The following is a 12,569-nucleotide window of genomic DNA, read 5'->3' as shown; positions in this document are numbered from 1 at the left end:
AAAGAAAAATATACAGTGATGAGCAAAAGCTGAGATAATTACATGCAAAAATGAAAATAGGTAAGTCCATGTCAACACTTGGGTTCAGTCAGAGCCTTAAGGATAACTGATTGCTTTCTGTTAAAGCAAGCCAGAGGTAAAAACAAAACAAAAAAAACAAAGAACTTCAAGCTGCACGTGACCCCAGCTTTTGGAGCCACCCAACCTTTCAGAAGACTTGTCTCAGTGTCAAGATCTTAGGCTCCTACTTGCAAGAGCAACTCTGACCTTTCTGAGGAAGAAGTTCTGCAGCAACTATTTTCCCTCTTGCTGGCACAGTGTTCACAAGACCAGATGATTCTGATCCAAGCACCAAAAGCCCCAGCTGCAACAGCCAGTTGAGAGAATACGACCACCACAGGAGGTGTAACAAATTGATAAGTAACTTTGGAAAAGCCTTTACAGAATCCAGAGAAATGACAGAAAAACACTGCATAGATAGCAAGAAAGACAGCTAATTAATTCATCACCAAAAGACTAAGTAACAGCCAGAGGACACTTGGTATTGCTCTGCCTTGTGTACCCACAGACCACGCACGTGGAGGCAGTGCCTCCAGTTACCGTCTGTCATGATGGTGCCAGCAGTAAGGAACATGTATGGGATGAACCATGGGTGAGGACTGCCACTTGGAAACAGCAAGTTCTCACCTAGTTCATTTCTAGGATTTCTGAATTTCATACCTCTGTGTATGCAACTCCCCAGTTATTTCCTAGCAGTTCATTCACCTGCTGACTTTTTTTTTTTCTCTTTCAGCACCTGAGATTAACCTCTTACAGTAATTTGGGGTCTTTTTAGTGAAAGGTTTAAAAAATAGAGGATTTTAAGTTAAATATGTTTTGTGAGATTTTTTATTTTTTTTTTAACTTACTTGGTAGTCTTATTTGGTGGCTTGACTTCAATGTTCCCACTCAAGTGTAATTTGAATGTCCAATAATGTATGCCTACACTTCAAAATGTCCGTTCTTAACTGCAATTTCACTTTGGGTTCTTGTATTTCCCTCCAGAGCGTTGGACTTGTCAAAAGTACAAACGCTTTACAGTGGCAGACATCTGAACAGCCAGGTCTTATCCCTGGAAGCTGTCAGAAAACATCTAAGATGCTCAACCTGCACCCAGAAGCTGGCAAGTACAAAACCTTCAATCTAGTCCCAATCTTAGTTTCTAATTCAGACTTAAATTCACTCAGAGTATGTTACTTGAACTCAAATTCCTAATGGTAATGTACTAATCTTTCCAAACTCTGTAAAATACAACAGTGTAGAGTCACTAAAAAGCCTCAGATCTTATTTTCTTTAGCTTTCTCTATTCTTTATTTATCTTCCATTTGTCTACTTTAAGACAACATTCTATTATGCCATAAAAAAAAAATACTATTTCTAACTGGCTACACGGAAATAACTTTGTTCTTGGGTTGTATGTGGCCACACAGTGGCTACTGAAGTGCTAAGGAGAACCAAGTTGTTTCTTGATCCAAATAAGAATAGGAGAGTGTGTCTACAGGAGAGAAAGGAAAGGAGGCAAGAACAAAGAGGAAGTTATCTTCTGTATTGCCTCATTGCTAAAGCATGCAAAATGTATTGCATTAAGATATGAAATTGAATGTTGACTAGTGGCATTGACTGCTTTAGTTCAGTACCTCCAACAACAAGCAGATTTTGAACACAAAATGCATTTTCAAGGTGCCCTCAACTGATACTCCTAGCACAGCTTTGACCTGCGGCCTCCCTGCCCACAGGAGGCTCAGCGAAGCTGCTCTCCCACAGAATCCCACCCGCAGGGCTGGAAGCTGGGTACTGGACTGCTCGCCACTGCATCTGGGGAAGCCCCTGCCTTTGCAGAGCACTCTGGTAGCACTGCCTAGCCTATAGGCACATAAATAAAACAGATGAGTCTTTAAATGGACATGGAGTCTCATCACAGCAAAGAACATTAGTGTTATTTCCATGTCATTTATGGCACGGACATCATCTCCAGAGAGCACAAGGTATTTGCCCTAGATAGGCCACCAGCAGCAGCTTTGCAGGTGTGCTGGAATCCCAGCCAGGAGGGCAACTTAACCCTCCTAGACCAACAGGCCTTCACCTCACCCTCAGCCCTGGCCAAGTGGTTGTCCCAGTGTCTGTAAGCAGTCTGCTAACCAGTTCAGAACTAACTTGCTGTACAAACTGCCCTCTCTCAGAGAGCTCTGTCATCTTAAAACACACTTGTAGAAATATTATTGGCTTATTTAAGCTATCGTTTTTTCTGGAATATAACCTGCATATCACATCCTATTGTGATGACTGGTGTACTTAAAATATAGAGGTTTTTTTTGTTTCTTTCTTTCTTTCTTTCCCCAAACAGTAGCATTTTAAAATCCATCTTATTTAAGGTCCAGTATAATAAACAATCTTCATAGGGAGTTATTAAAACAGGTTTTTACACTGCCACCTTCTCCTACCTCCCCTACCCCAAAACTAACTGAAATAAAACGACAAGGCATACCTGGCAAAAATCCAGGAACATCCACAAAAGTAATCAAAGGTATGTTGAAAGCATCACAGAAACGAACAAAGCGGGCTCCTTTCACGGAAGAATTTATGTCTAAACAGCCTAAAGTTAAGAAAACAGGGTAAGGTGTTAATGATCTGCTAATGGCAGTAATTCAAGGCAACATCAAATTCACACTGTATTTTAGCTGTACTGTCTTGAGAAGAAAAAAAATCTTATCTATAGTTAATGTAGAGATTATAATGAATTTTGCTGTTTCAGCACTAAGATTAAAGTACGAATTACATTTCTACAAGCAGTCATTTCATTTTTCTGAAATAACCTACAATTTCAATATCCTTTGGCAACGACCATTGTGCATAGAGAGGTCCTATCCCAAGAAGTCTCAGGTTAAATCATATTCTTGTAATTTACAAAAAATCTTCTGTTATAATTTTATCTGCATTGATTTTTTTTCCAGGTCATTCACTGGAACTATGCAAAGAAATTTTTGCAAAAAAATCTCTCCCCAGTTAAAAAGGGAAGGGTGATCTTAGCTACACGTGTTTGTACCTTTATATCTAAATTACTTGAGATTGAGCCCCACACTTGTACATCTGAAACTTTCATTTCAGAAACTTGCATTTTCAGAAGAGCTACACTACAGAAGAGCTTTAGGTATCTAAATACTGTGGAATTTAAGTATGCGGTTTCCATGTTATGCTTAATCCAATTAATTACAGGCTGCTGCCAAGTCAGTGGTGGTCTTCTGCCCACCCTGTTTATGTGCTGCTACCACTTCTCTTGTGCTAGATACAGCAATCCTTTTGTTACATATTTTGTTGATTCAGTAAAGAATTGTGTGGGTTTTTCTCAGGCAGTTTTACAACTCTCAGCAAGCAAGTTACAAAAATGCATGATGAGATTCAAGACAAAGGAAGTGGTAGAAAAACACGGTATGATTGAGTGACAGACAATACAAACCCTAACCAGTTAATTTCATAGCCAGACAGCAAGTGTGCAAAAAAGACAGAACACAGTTCATTAAAAAGTTTCACATCAGATTCCTACAGCTGTCTCTAACCTGATGCTACTTTGGGTTGGTTGCCCACGATCCCAACAGTTCTTCCATTCATCCTTGCAAATCCAACAACAATGTTTCTGGCATAGGAAGGCATGATCTCGAAGAATTCCCTTTCATCGACAATCTGCAAGAGAGTTAGGCAGAGCCCTCAGGATGCCATGTTTATTTCTCTACATAGGCAAACACAAAATCAGCTGTTAGTATCAGAAATCTTAACATTTCAGAATTTGCAGAAAAAGAAAAAAAAAATGGAGAAAAAATATTTTTGTCATCATCTTTGAAGGAAACGTCTAGTTCTGCATTTATTATCAAAATTGCCACTGAAGCATTCCATCAGATAAAATCATCTTTAAGACACTTCCTCTGTAGTAAGCCTGTTTTCCCAGCTTATAACAAATAAAGATCTCAAACCAGATGCTAAGAACTTGTTTCTCACAAGGCAACTACTGAAGAACTGCAGTTTTAGAATAACAGTTTCCAGTGATAAAAAGCAAATAGTACTGCTTGAACTCAGGAACTTTCCACTATATATTTTTAATACCTACGCTATTTCTTTGCAAGTTCAGAGCGCTTTATTAATAATAGAGACCAACGTAAGATGCTCTGCTGCAGCCGAAGAGCTGTGCACATCTCTGAGGTCACTGATGTTGTGTATGATAGAGGGGAACGGAGAAACACTTATCTGCAGCAGAGGGAATAAACGAGCTACATCAAACACACCTAACTGGAAACACAAATCCTTGGTCGCTGCACTTCTCTCTGAGGTTGAAGTTCCAGTGTGTGCTCTGCAAAGTGACATCCACTGGTGTGTAAAGCAGCATCAAAATTCACATGTTCAAAAAAAGATCATAATTATACATGGAGCACTGGCGACACCTATACATGGCTGCCAAGTGTTTTCTACTATAACTCCTTGTTTTCAACTATTTATGACAACTTCACATATACGCACTGCAGTTTGACAGTCCTTCCAGAGAATGAGGCAAATGAAAAGGTGCAAAAAATGTATTATTTAATGTATTATTAATACTTTATTTCCTTTCCTAATACTTCTGAGAGTCTGTAGGTGTTTTTTGTTGTTTTTTTTTTTCTTTTCACTAATTTACTTAAGAATGTTTTTAAATCTCAGCTTTTCACTTGGAACAGATAGTACTGAAATTCAGAATGGAAGAAACTACAGATTAAAAGCGTATCCTGAGCTTTCCTTTTTCCCCTAAAATTAATCTAAGGGCAGCCAGTTGCAAATTGAGAAGTGTTCACCGAGTAAGGGTGTGGAGAGACAGTCAACTAAAATAGCAAAAGGGAAAAATCTGGAAAAATGCTACAAACCTGAACTCTCCCCAGCCACCGTATACAAGCATATACAGAGTGCCTGTGAAACTGCGTTACTCCATCACCTCAGAACCCTCGATCACCTGCCATTCAGCATCTGACTGGTAGAAGTACCAGATGGAAATTGTAATATCCAAAATGCAGACTCCCCATGTGCTCTGCACCTTACAAACCTGTTCTCTGCACACTTGTTTACAATGTAGTAAGTTGTTATAACTGTAAAAAATGAATTGCTCACTTAGGCAAACGAATTACCAACATTGCTTATGTTTCTTTCATAAAATCTCCATTATTTATATTTTACAATGCCAGTTTTTATTTAAAAAGAAGAAAAAAAGTTTCTTTCCCAACCACCCTCCCAGGAGATGTGCCTCACTCAGTGAAATATTGATGCTAGAGTTTGCAAGCTTTTGAGTGCTTGACTTAGAATTAAAAAGATATTCTTGCATTTTGTGTATGTAAGTGACTCAGAATAATTGGTGACGTGTAGCCCTTTGAAAGTCCTCTATGAAGTTTATTACCTCTTATGAAAGAAGTGATAAAATTCAAGACAGCAGTTAACAAACAAAGGGAGGTTCAACTTTACATGGAAAACTGAGTTATAGCATCTTTTATCTGTACAGTTATGCATGCAGCATGCAGAGATATATCCTGAAAAGAAACACTGAGATTCCTTTCATGTGCTAAAATCTTGTTTCTGTAGCTTTTTTTGTCCCTTCATGCATGGCCACTACACAGGGGAAAAATATGTAACCTGTACAGACTAAAAATCTTAAGTGGCAGGTTATTAGTTTCTTTCCATTATTTACATCTATATATACACACAGAATGTAAGATATTTATACTTTTCTCAGCAGACTGGCAGACTTACAGCGTGTATGATATCCAGCATGTCGTAGGCTTTAGTAGATTCCATTGGGACAATTGTGTCCAGCTCAGGAACCAAACGGTCACTGCAGAAAATAAGGGTAAAAGCAACAGTATTTCTAGATCAGGTGAACACCAAGAAAAGAACACAGGCAAGCAATTCCCACTCTGAAACTTCATGGGAGCTGCTACTTGAATGTGGGGAAGGAGACAACGCTCGCTGCAGCCCCTGGTGCCGCCGGCCACTGAGGGGATGATTTGCTGCTCTGAGCTCCTTGGGGAGGAAAAAGCCTAACCGACCTCTTCCTGAAAGAGACATCTCTTTTGCTGGTACCTCTGCCCAGGAGCTCATCCCCTGGACATCCCCTTTCTCGTCTCTGACCAGAGGAGCCACTATTTATTGCCCGTGCTGAGTGCCAGGAGGCAGACTGCAGGGGCACAGGAGGCAGGTCCAGCAGCACTTGGGGAAACTCAGCCACGGGGAAAGCATTGGGCAGATGCTCAAGTGTTCACCAGAGGCAGCACAACCTGCTTTCCCTGGGGTTACAGCTTCAGGGCTGGAATGGTTTCTCCTGACAAGGTTTCCTTGTCATGTACCGGGACCTACTGCACATAACAAATTTAGTAGCTGCACATTTACAACTCTGTGCAGCATGGGCTTTCCCTGCCCATGCTGCACAATTGTCATTTGAATAAACTTAACCACAGGAAACTTTTCTATACTTGCCTCCCCTGCACCAACCAAGCAGAGAATGGTGGGAGGAGAAAGCACGTCCATTCACAGCCTCTTCGGTGTAATGGCTGGGGCTGCAGGATCCTTACCATTACTGTTAGCAGCTCACACTATCAGCTACCTCTGTCTTCAATTTTATTAGTTTTGTTAAGGACTTCAGAAGTGTTTGCATTCACTGGGCCTCTGGGCTAATTCGCAGTCCCAATGGGTGTCAATTTTTATGAGTCACCACTGAAAAGGCTTCCGGGAATATATTTGTACTATTCCTTACAAAACCACTCTTCTCTATCTGTTATAAATTGTGTTTCTGCAAAGTTTTTCTTGGATTACTATTTTAACGATGCCATGATTCATACATTTAAAATGATACAACCCAAGGCTCTACACATCCAATTTAAAACTGAAGTAAATGATCTGCAGTTTGTCAAAATTGGGCAAAAAGTAGTAATATCAGTCCCTCAGCTGTCTCTGTGCTCACATGCAGGGACTAGGCAGGCACAGCTCCATGCATAGAGAGAGTAACCCAGTGAATCTTACAGTGATGTTTCCAGTTCATTTCCACAATTAAGAGTATTCCATGCAAATAAATTTATAAAATGTTACGATGAAACCTTAATCAGCTGAAAGCAACCAATTTAGGATACTGAACCCCAAGCTACAACGAGTCTAAAGCTTTTGTTTTCCCATGAAATAGGTACAACTGTGTTTTAGATTCTGTCCATTACCTATGGATCGTATTCTCAGGTATCCCAAGGGATAAGGAAAATGGAAAAGAGAAATTATTGCTCCCATAAATTCACAGAGATAGAGAGGGAAATTATAATGGCAGTAAAATCAACAACCATTGGTAAAATGAACACATTACCCAGGAGAAAAAAATTGTCACAGATAAAGGACATCTGGAGCTTTCTAGTAGGGTCACTGGACACAAAAGGCTGAGAATTGTGTTTAAGATCTCGTTTATGAGAAAATATTTGCTCTTCATCATCAAAGCAGTCATCTGAAGACTGAGAGCTTGAGAAAACTGTCACCCAGATCAATACCGTTTTCTATTACACAGAAGTATGAAATTGCACTAGGTTACCAGCAGTCAGTAAGTACCTCCTCCAGAAGGTGTATGCATACTTCAGGCTTTCAAGGAAACAGAACTTGCTTACAGTCAAAAGCACCATTAGTTAAATCACACCACACAATGTAGAACTAGACTTTCTTCAAAGCTGGCGGCCATAAGCACCATAGAAGCCCTCTAACTTTTTACAGTATTCAAGCCACTGACATTAGAAACAAAAAACTAACCAGCATGAGTTTCAGCAAACAAACCTGACATTTTTCAACACCACAAAGAACCTAACTGGAGAGGGAAAGAAAAACAAAAGAAAGGGAGAGTGCTTCTGGAGTTAACAGTGAAGATGAGAGTATTTAACATTTCATTTACATTATTAGTGGCAATTCTTCTGGCATAAAAATGGAGCAAGAATTAAATTACTCTAGTGGAATGGGTTTTGACTGAAGGATCAACCACAATTCAAAGCAAAAGGAGTCCACTCAGATGTCAGCGTGCTCAGGTGAAATATTACCAATATAAGTATTAAGAAAACAAAACTGGAGAAATACTGGAGATGCTGCTATACAAACAGGTAAATTTACCAAGCAGATCTGTCTTCACATGTATAAACACAACTAAGTTGAACTTCTTAATACAAATTACTGAGTATTTATTATATTGTGATCCTCTAATAATATATCCGGTGCTACATAAAAGATTGTCTCATTTAATAAAGATGTAATCTCTCAATTAGTAGCTACAGGGTAACTGAAGCTTCTCACAAGCAAATAACTGCCCATCATAAGATACAATGATTAAAAAATGGACTGTTGCTTCCATAATGAAATTCAAACATCACATCCGAGTCTAGAGAAGCTAAATATCTCATACAACGTGTTGAATGCTTAGAAAACAAGTGCTTACCTCAGAGATAATCCCCCAAATTTACCAAACAATACAAGAAATTTGCTCTTGTTTCTCATTATCAAGATAGAGCAGTCTTCCAGTTTAATAAACTCTTAAAGATCAACATCATAGAAAATTTAAGGACACATAACTAACTGATTTTGTCTGACCATTCTCAAAACAGCAACTGGCAAATTTATTTCTCTTAACAGTGAACAATGTATTTCAGACACCAAAACAGTGATCTGTGAAATTGGTCTGAAAAATCTCCCCAAACTGTTTCAAAGATAATCACAAAGAACAGTGAGCACAAAGAGAGGATAACTGTCCCAACTCCCACGTTCAAATCTATGCAAAGACAAACACCACACACACCTAAAACCAAAAGGAAGAACAAGTGTAGGAGCAGCTCCCACACAGGAAAGTGTGGCAGCCTTTCAGGGGTTGCCTCCAGAAAGGGCTGAACGAGGGGTGCAGCTGGCTCAGGTTAAAAGGCATTCACTCCACTGACATTCTGTCCTTACTTCCACGAGCAAGGTTTCCTACTGAAGCAGTCCCATGCTGGCTCTCTTTGTCTCAGAAAAAATCTGATTAATATCCCAAAGTCCTTTCTTCACTGTCAACTACATAATGGGCCTGATAGACAGCAACCTAACACAAAAAATGTTTAGCCTCCTTTACCTCTGTTGCTACCCCACCTCTAACCGTAACGAACCAAACTTACCCAGACACATTACTGACAAAGCAGGGCAAGATCCCCACTTTCGTGCACTGTGCAACCTTCTGCCTCACCGTGTTCGTTTGAAGGACTGTGAATCTGGATACAGATTACTTTTCCCCAAGTCCTGTATACAGCCTGCCTAACACTGCTTTCCGAAAATAAAACATTAAATCTAACAGTGAGCATGTCCGTATATACACATGCACAATGAAACACCTCCCATATTCCCACACTACAGCACAGGAGTATCAGCCAAGTGCCTGGGCACAAGACACTCACTGCTTTACACTCCTTGTGCCAGAGAAGCCATGAAATTCAGTGGTCAGAGACCACAGATCTCAGCCAGTTTCCTCTTACCTGGGGTCGTGGCATTCACAGACTGGAGCAGGGTCACGGTTGCTAAGAGGTAAATAATTAAAGAACTCTCGGAGATTAAGTAAAGCATCTATATCATTCTCAAAGGCCCTGTGTGCGACGCCTGGAAAGAAGCAATTATTGTGATTATTTTGCAATGTTTCATTTTTGAGTATGTATTCATAAAGATACAAAGAACTAACAGCAAGATCTTTTAAACATAGTCTATTAACAATTGGGAATTTCAAACAACCAAATCTGACCAGCTAAAAATGCCTACAAAATACATGGCTATATTAGCCTTTTTCCTTAGCAGACCTGGATTGTTGATTTATATTTAAAATAACGTGAACTGGTTTATCAGCTGTCACAGGCCTAGCAGGATCCCAACCTCCTGGAATTCAATCCAGGTTGTGGACTCAAGCTTTGAGCTGCATGCTCTTCTGTAAAGGCTGGATCCAAAGGGGGCTGGCGTGCACATGCACGTGTGTGTGCCTGGTTTTGTTTCATCAGCAGCACAGTTCACACAGAATTTGAGATCCCAAATGAGCCTCAAGAAGATTCACAAGTCACCAAGTCTCCCCAGAAGAATTTTTTTTTTTTTTTTAATAGAGCTCCATTGACCTATGCAAATTTCTGGAAAACAAGCAGAAAACTCACCACCCCAAACCTGCCTTGGGAGCTCTGCCCTCCTACAACCTTTTCACTTCTGGAATCTTCTGGATTAGCTACTTTCTCCTCAAAATACCAGAACTCTCCCGCACTCCTACTTTTTCTATTTTGTCTTCCATTACTAAAAGGGACTGCTAAGAGAGCCCTACATGCAGTAAGATCACGAGTCTAAGTAGAGCTTTATCCCTTAGACTCAAGTGAAGCAATGCCCATGACTACAAAGATCTGTATTAGGTAATCAGCTGTTGAGCCAGAACAACTCTGTCATATACTCTGAAGAACAATTAGTACATGAAGTAAACTATCCAGGCCTCACCAGACACAGCTGTGTGCGTCTTCGCACCCCCAAGCTGCTCTTGTGTGACATCTTCATTGGTAACAGACTTAACTACATCTGGGCCAGTGATGAAAAGATAGGACGTATCCTAGGGGAGGGAATAAAGCAAAAACAGTCAGTAAATGCTAGACCCAAGCTGAAAAAGCACCTAAGGAAAAGTGACAGTCTCTAGAGACTTTCTCCAAAATAAGAGAACAGTATAACATAGGGAAGAAATTCCTAAAAAAAAAATCCCTATTGTATTATACTACAAATCCACAGAAAAGTCAGTTATCTACAGGTTACTTGGAAAAGTTATTCTTGACTTTCCATGAAGAATAAAACTGCATCCAGTTTAATTTAACCTAGCCTCAATATGGAGACATACTTTGCCATTTCCATACAACTTTTATTTTCAATTTCTGTACTATTCTCTCTGCATACATTATCTGTTTATGCAGAAAAATAATTTAAGACAAAAATGAGTTGTTATGTAAAGACTACAGCATGTGCTGCTACTTCCTATGACAAACCAGGAAAGACTTGTTAGCACTGAAATACACCTGAAGAAAGACAGATGGAAGAACTTTTTGCTGAGTATCCATGGAACTTTAAATTGAATAGGAAAGAATAATTATGGTTCTACCAGTCAAAGTACTAGTATGAAATGCCTAAGAAATACAAGGGGATGAAATGTTTGTCTCACCCCACCTATAAACACTGAATTTGGATGTTACAAAACTCATTAACAAAAATTCTTCTGAAGCTCTTTATAGGCATTACTCTTTCTCTAAAAAATCAATTGGGAAAGCATTTTTCAGTATTTCCCTGTCTGTGTTTGAGCAGGAACTGTCACAACCTACCTGCAATCAATACCTGCCAGGAGCACAACATATCTAACAATTTATAAAATGAGGTAATGGTGGGTGTTCAAAACCAGGTTGTACACTTGCCATGCTACCTGATCGTATGGAATTGGCAACCTTGGCATTCCAGATGATTTGGTAATACATTAAGTACTCTTATATCAAATGCTTTAGACTGACTTTCTTTAAAACTGAAACTTAATACAGAAACTATGCAGTTTGTTGTTGTTTTTAAATGAGTATCTTGAACAAAGTGCTTTTTAACAAAAAAATTAATCATCTCTTCCTCTATCCTATGTGCAAAATAATGAAACAGACTATTGTGGTCCTGCTGACAATGACATTAATGATATTCCTGCAACAAATTCCAAGCCTTTACTGTTCCAAAGCAGGAGACCCTCGCCAACCACATCCCTGATCCACAATCAGTCTGACTGTGACTGATCAATGCAACGAGCAGCACATCAGGACACACTGCACCCTTACCTTCACCATGAATGTGAAATCAGTTAAAGCAGGTGAATACACAGCTCCGCCAGCACAAGGGCCCATAATGAGGGAAATCTGAGGAACTACCCCAGAGCACAGAACATTTCTCTGCAATAGACAAAAAACAGACATCTAGTTTTTACATGCCCACCCAAAAAAAGTGTCTGTATCTTTAAATCTGTTCAGACATTCTGCAAGAATTTACCATCACAAACAGGAGAAGACAGCTGGGTTTATTTACTGGGAGACAAATAGCTGGACAGAATGCCTTGATGCAAATAAAAGCAAGATAATTATTTCTACTGTTTTGCTTCTTTCTGTTCCTGAGCACAGAAGTACAAGCTATCAACAGGCAAGAGAAGGTCACCACACCATACAAATTCTACTGTTTTAGTCACTATCTTAATCTCCTACATTCTTGCACTATATCTTCTATACTTGCTCAAAACAATGACAGAAGCAAATTAAGTGTACTTACCTCCCAAAAGTGAACTGCAACCTGGTCCCTTAATTGGACAGAAGGGGCCACTGCACCCATACTGAGAACAAATCCATTATGCAATACTGCAAGGAAATGTCCTAAGCATGAATTCACTTGTCATGTTTTCCAAGTTGCAATAAATTAGATCTTTCTGTGCATCATTTCCAGCCTTATATTGGAGGAATAAAGGTCCA

The 12,569-nt window shown here is 39.5% G+C and overlaps 1 protein-coding gene across 3 annotated transcripts in view; it reads right to left on the bottom strand.

The window, feature by feature from the left end:
- The window catches only part of PCCB (propionyl-CoA carboxylase subunit beta), a 36,517-nt gene that overhangs the window by 3,892 nt on the left and 20,056 nt on the right, over window positions 1–12,569 (bottom strand). For all 3 annotated transcript variants that reach the window (XM_068692797.1, XM_068692796.1, XM_068692798.1), the window contains 6 exons: window positions 11,892–12,002; window positions 10,540–10,648; window positions 9,555–9,675; window positions 5,797–5,878; window positions 3,594–3,717; window positions 2,525–2,632 (listed from right to left, as the gene is read on the bottom strand). In XM_068692797.1, the coding sequence (XP_068548898.1) occupies window positions 2,525–2,632; window positions 3,594–3,717; window positions 5,797–5,878; window positions 9,555–9,675; window positions 10,540–10,648; window positions 11,892–12,002 (655 nt within the window). The remainder of the gene's footprint in view (window positions 1–2,524; window positions 2,633–3,593; window positions 3,718–5,796; window positions 5,879–9,554; window positions 9,676–10,539; window positions 10,649–11,891; window positions 12,003–12,569) is intronic.

Source organism: Anas acuta, chromosome 9, assembly GCF_963932015.1.
Source record: "Anas acuta chromosome 9, bAnaAcu1.1, whole genome shotgun sequence".
NCBI lineage: Eukaryota > Metazoa > Chordata > Aves > Anseriformes > Anatidae > Anas > Anas acuta.
This window is presented reverse-complemented; position numbering and strand designations above follow the sequence as displayed.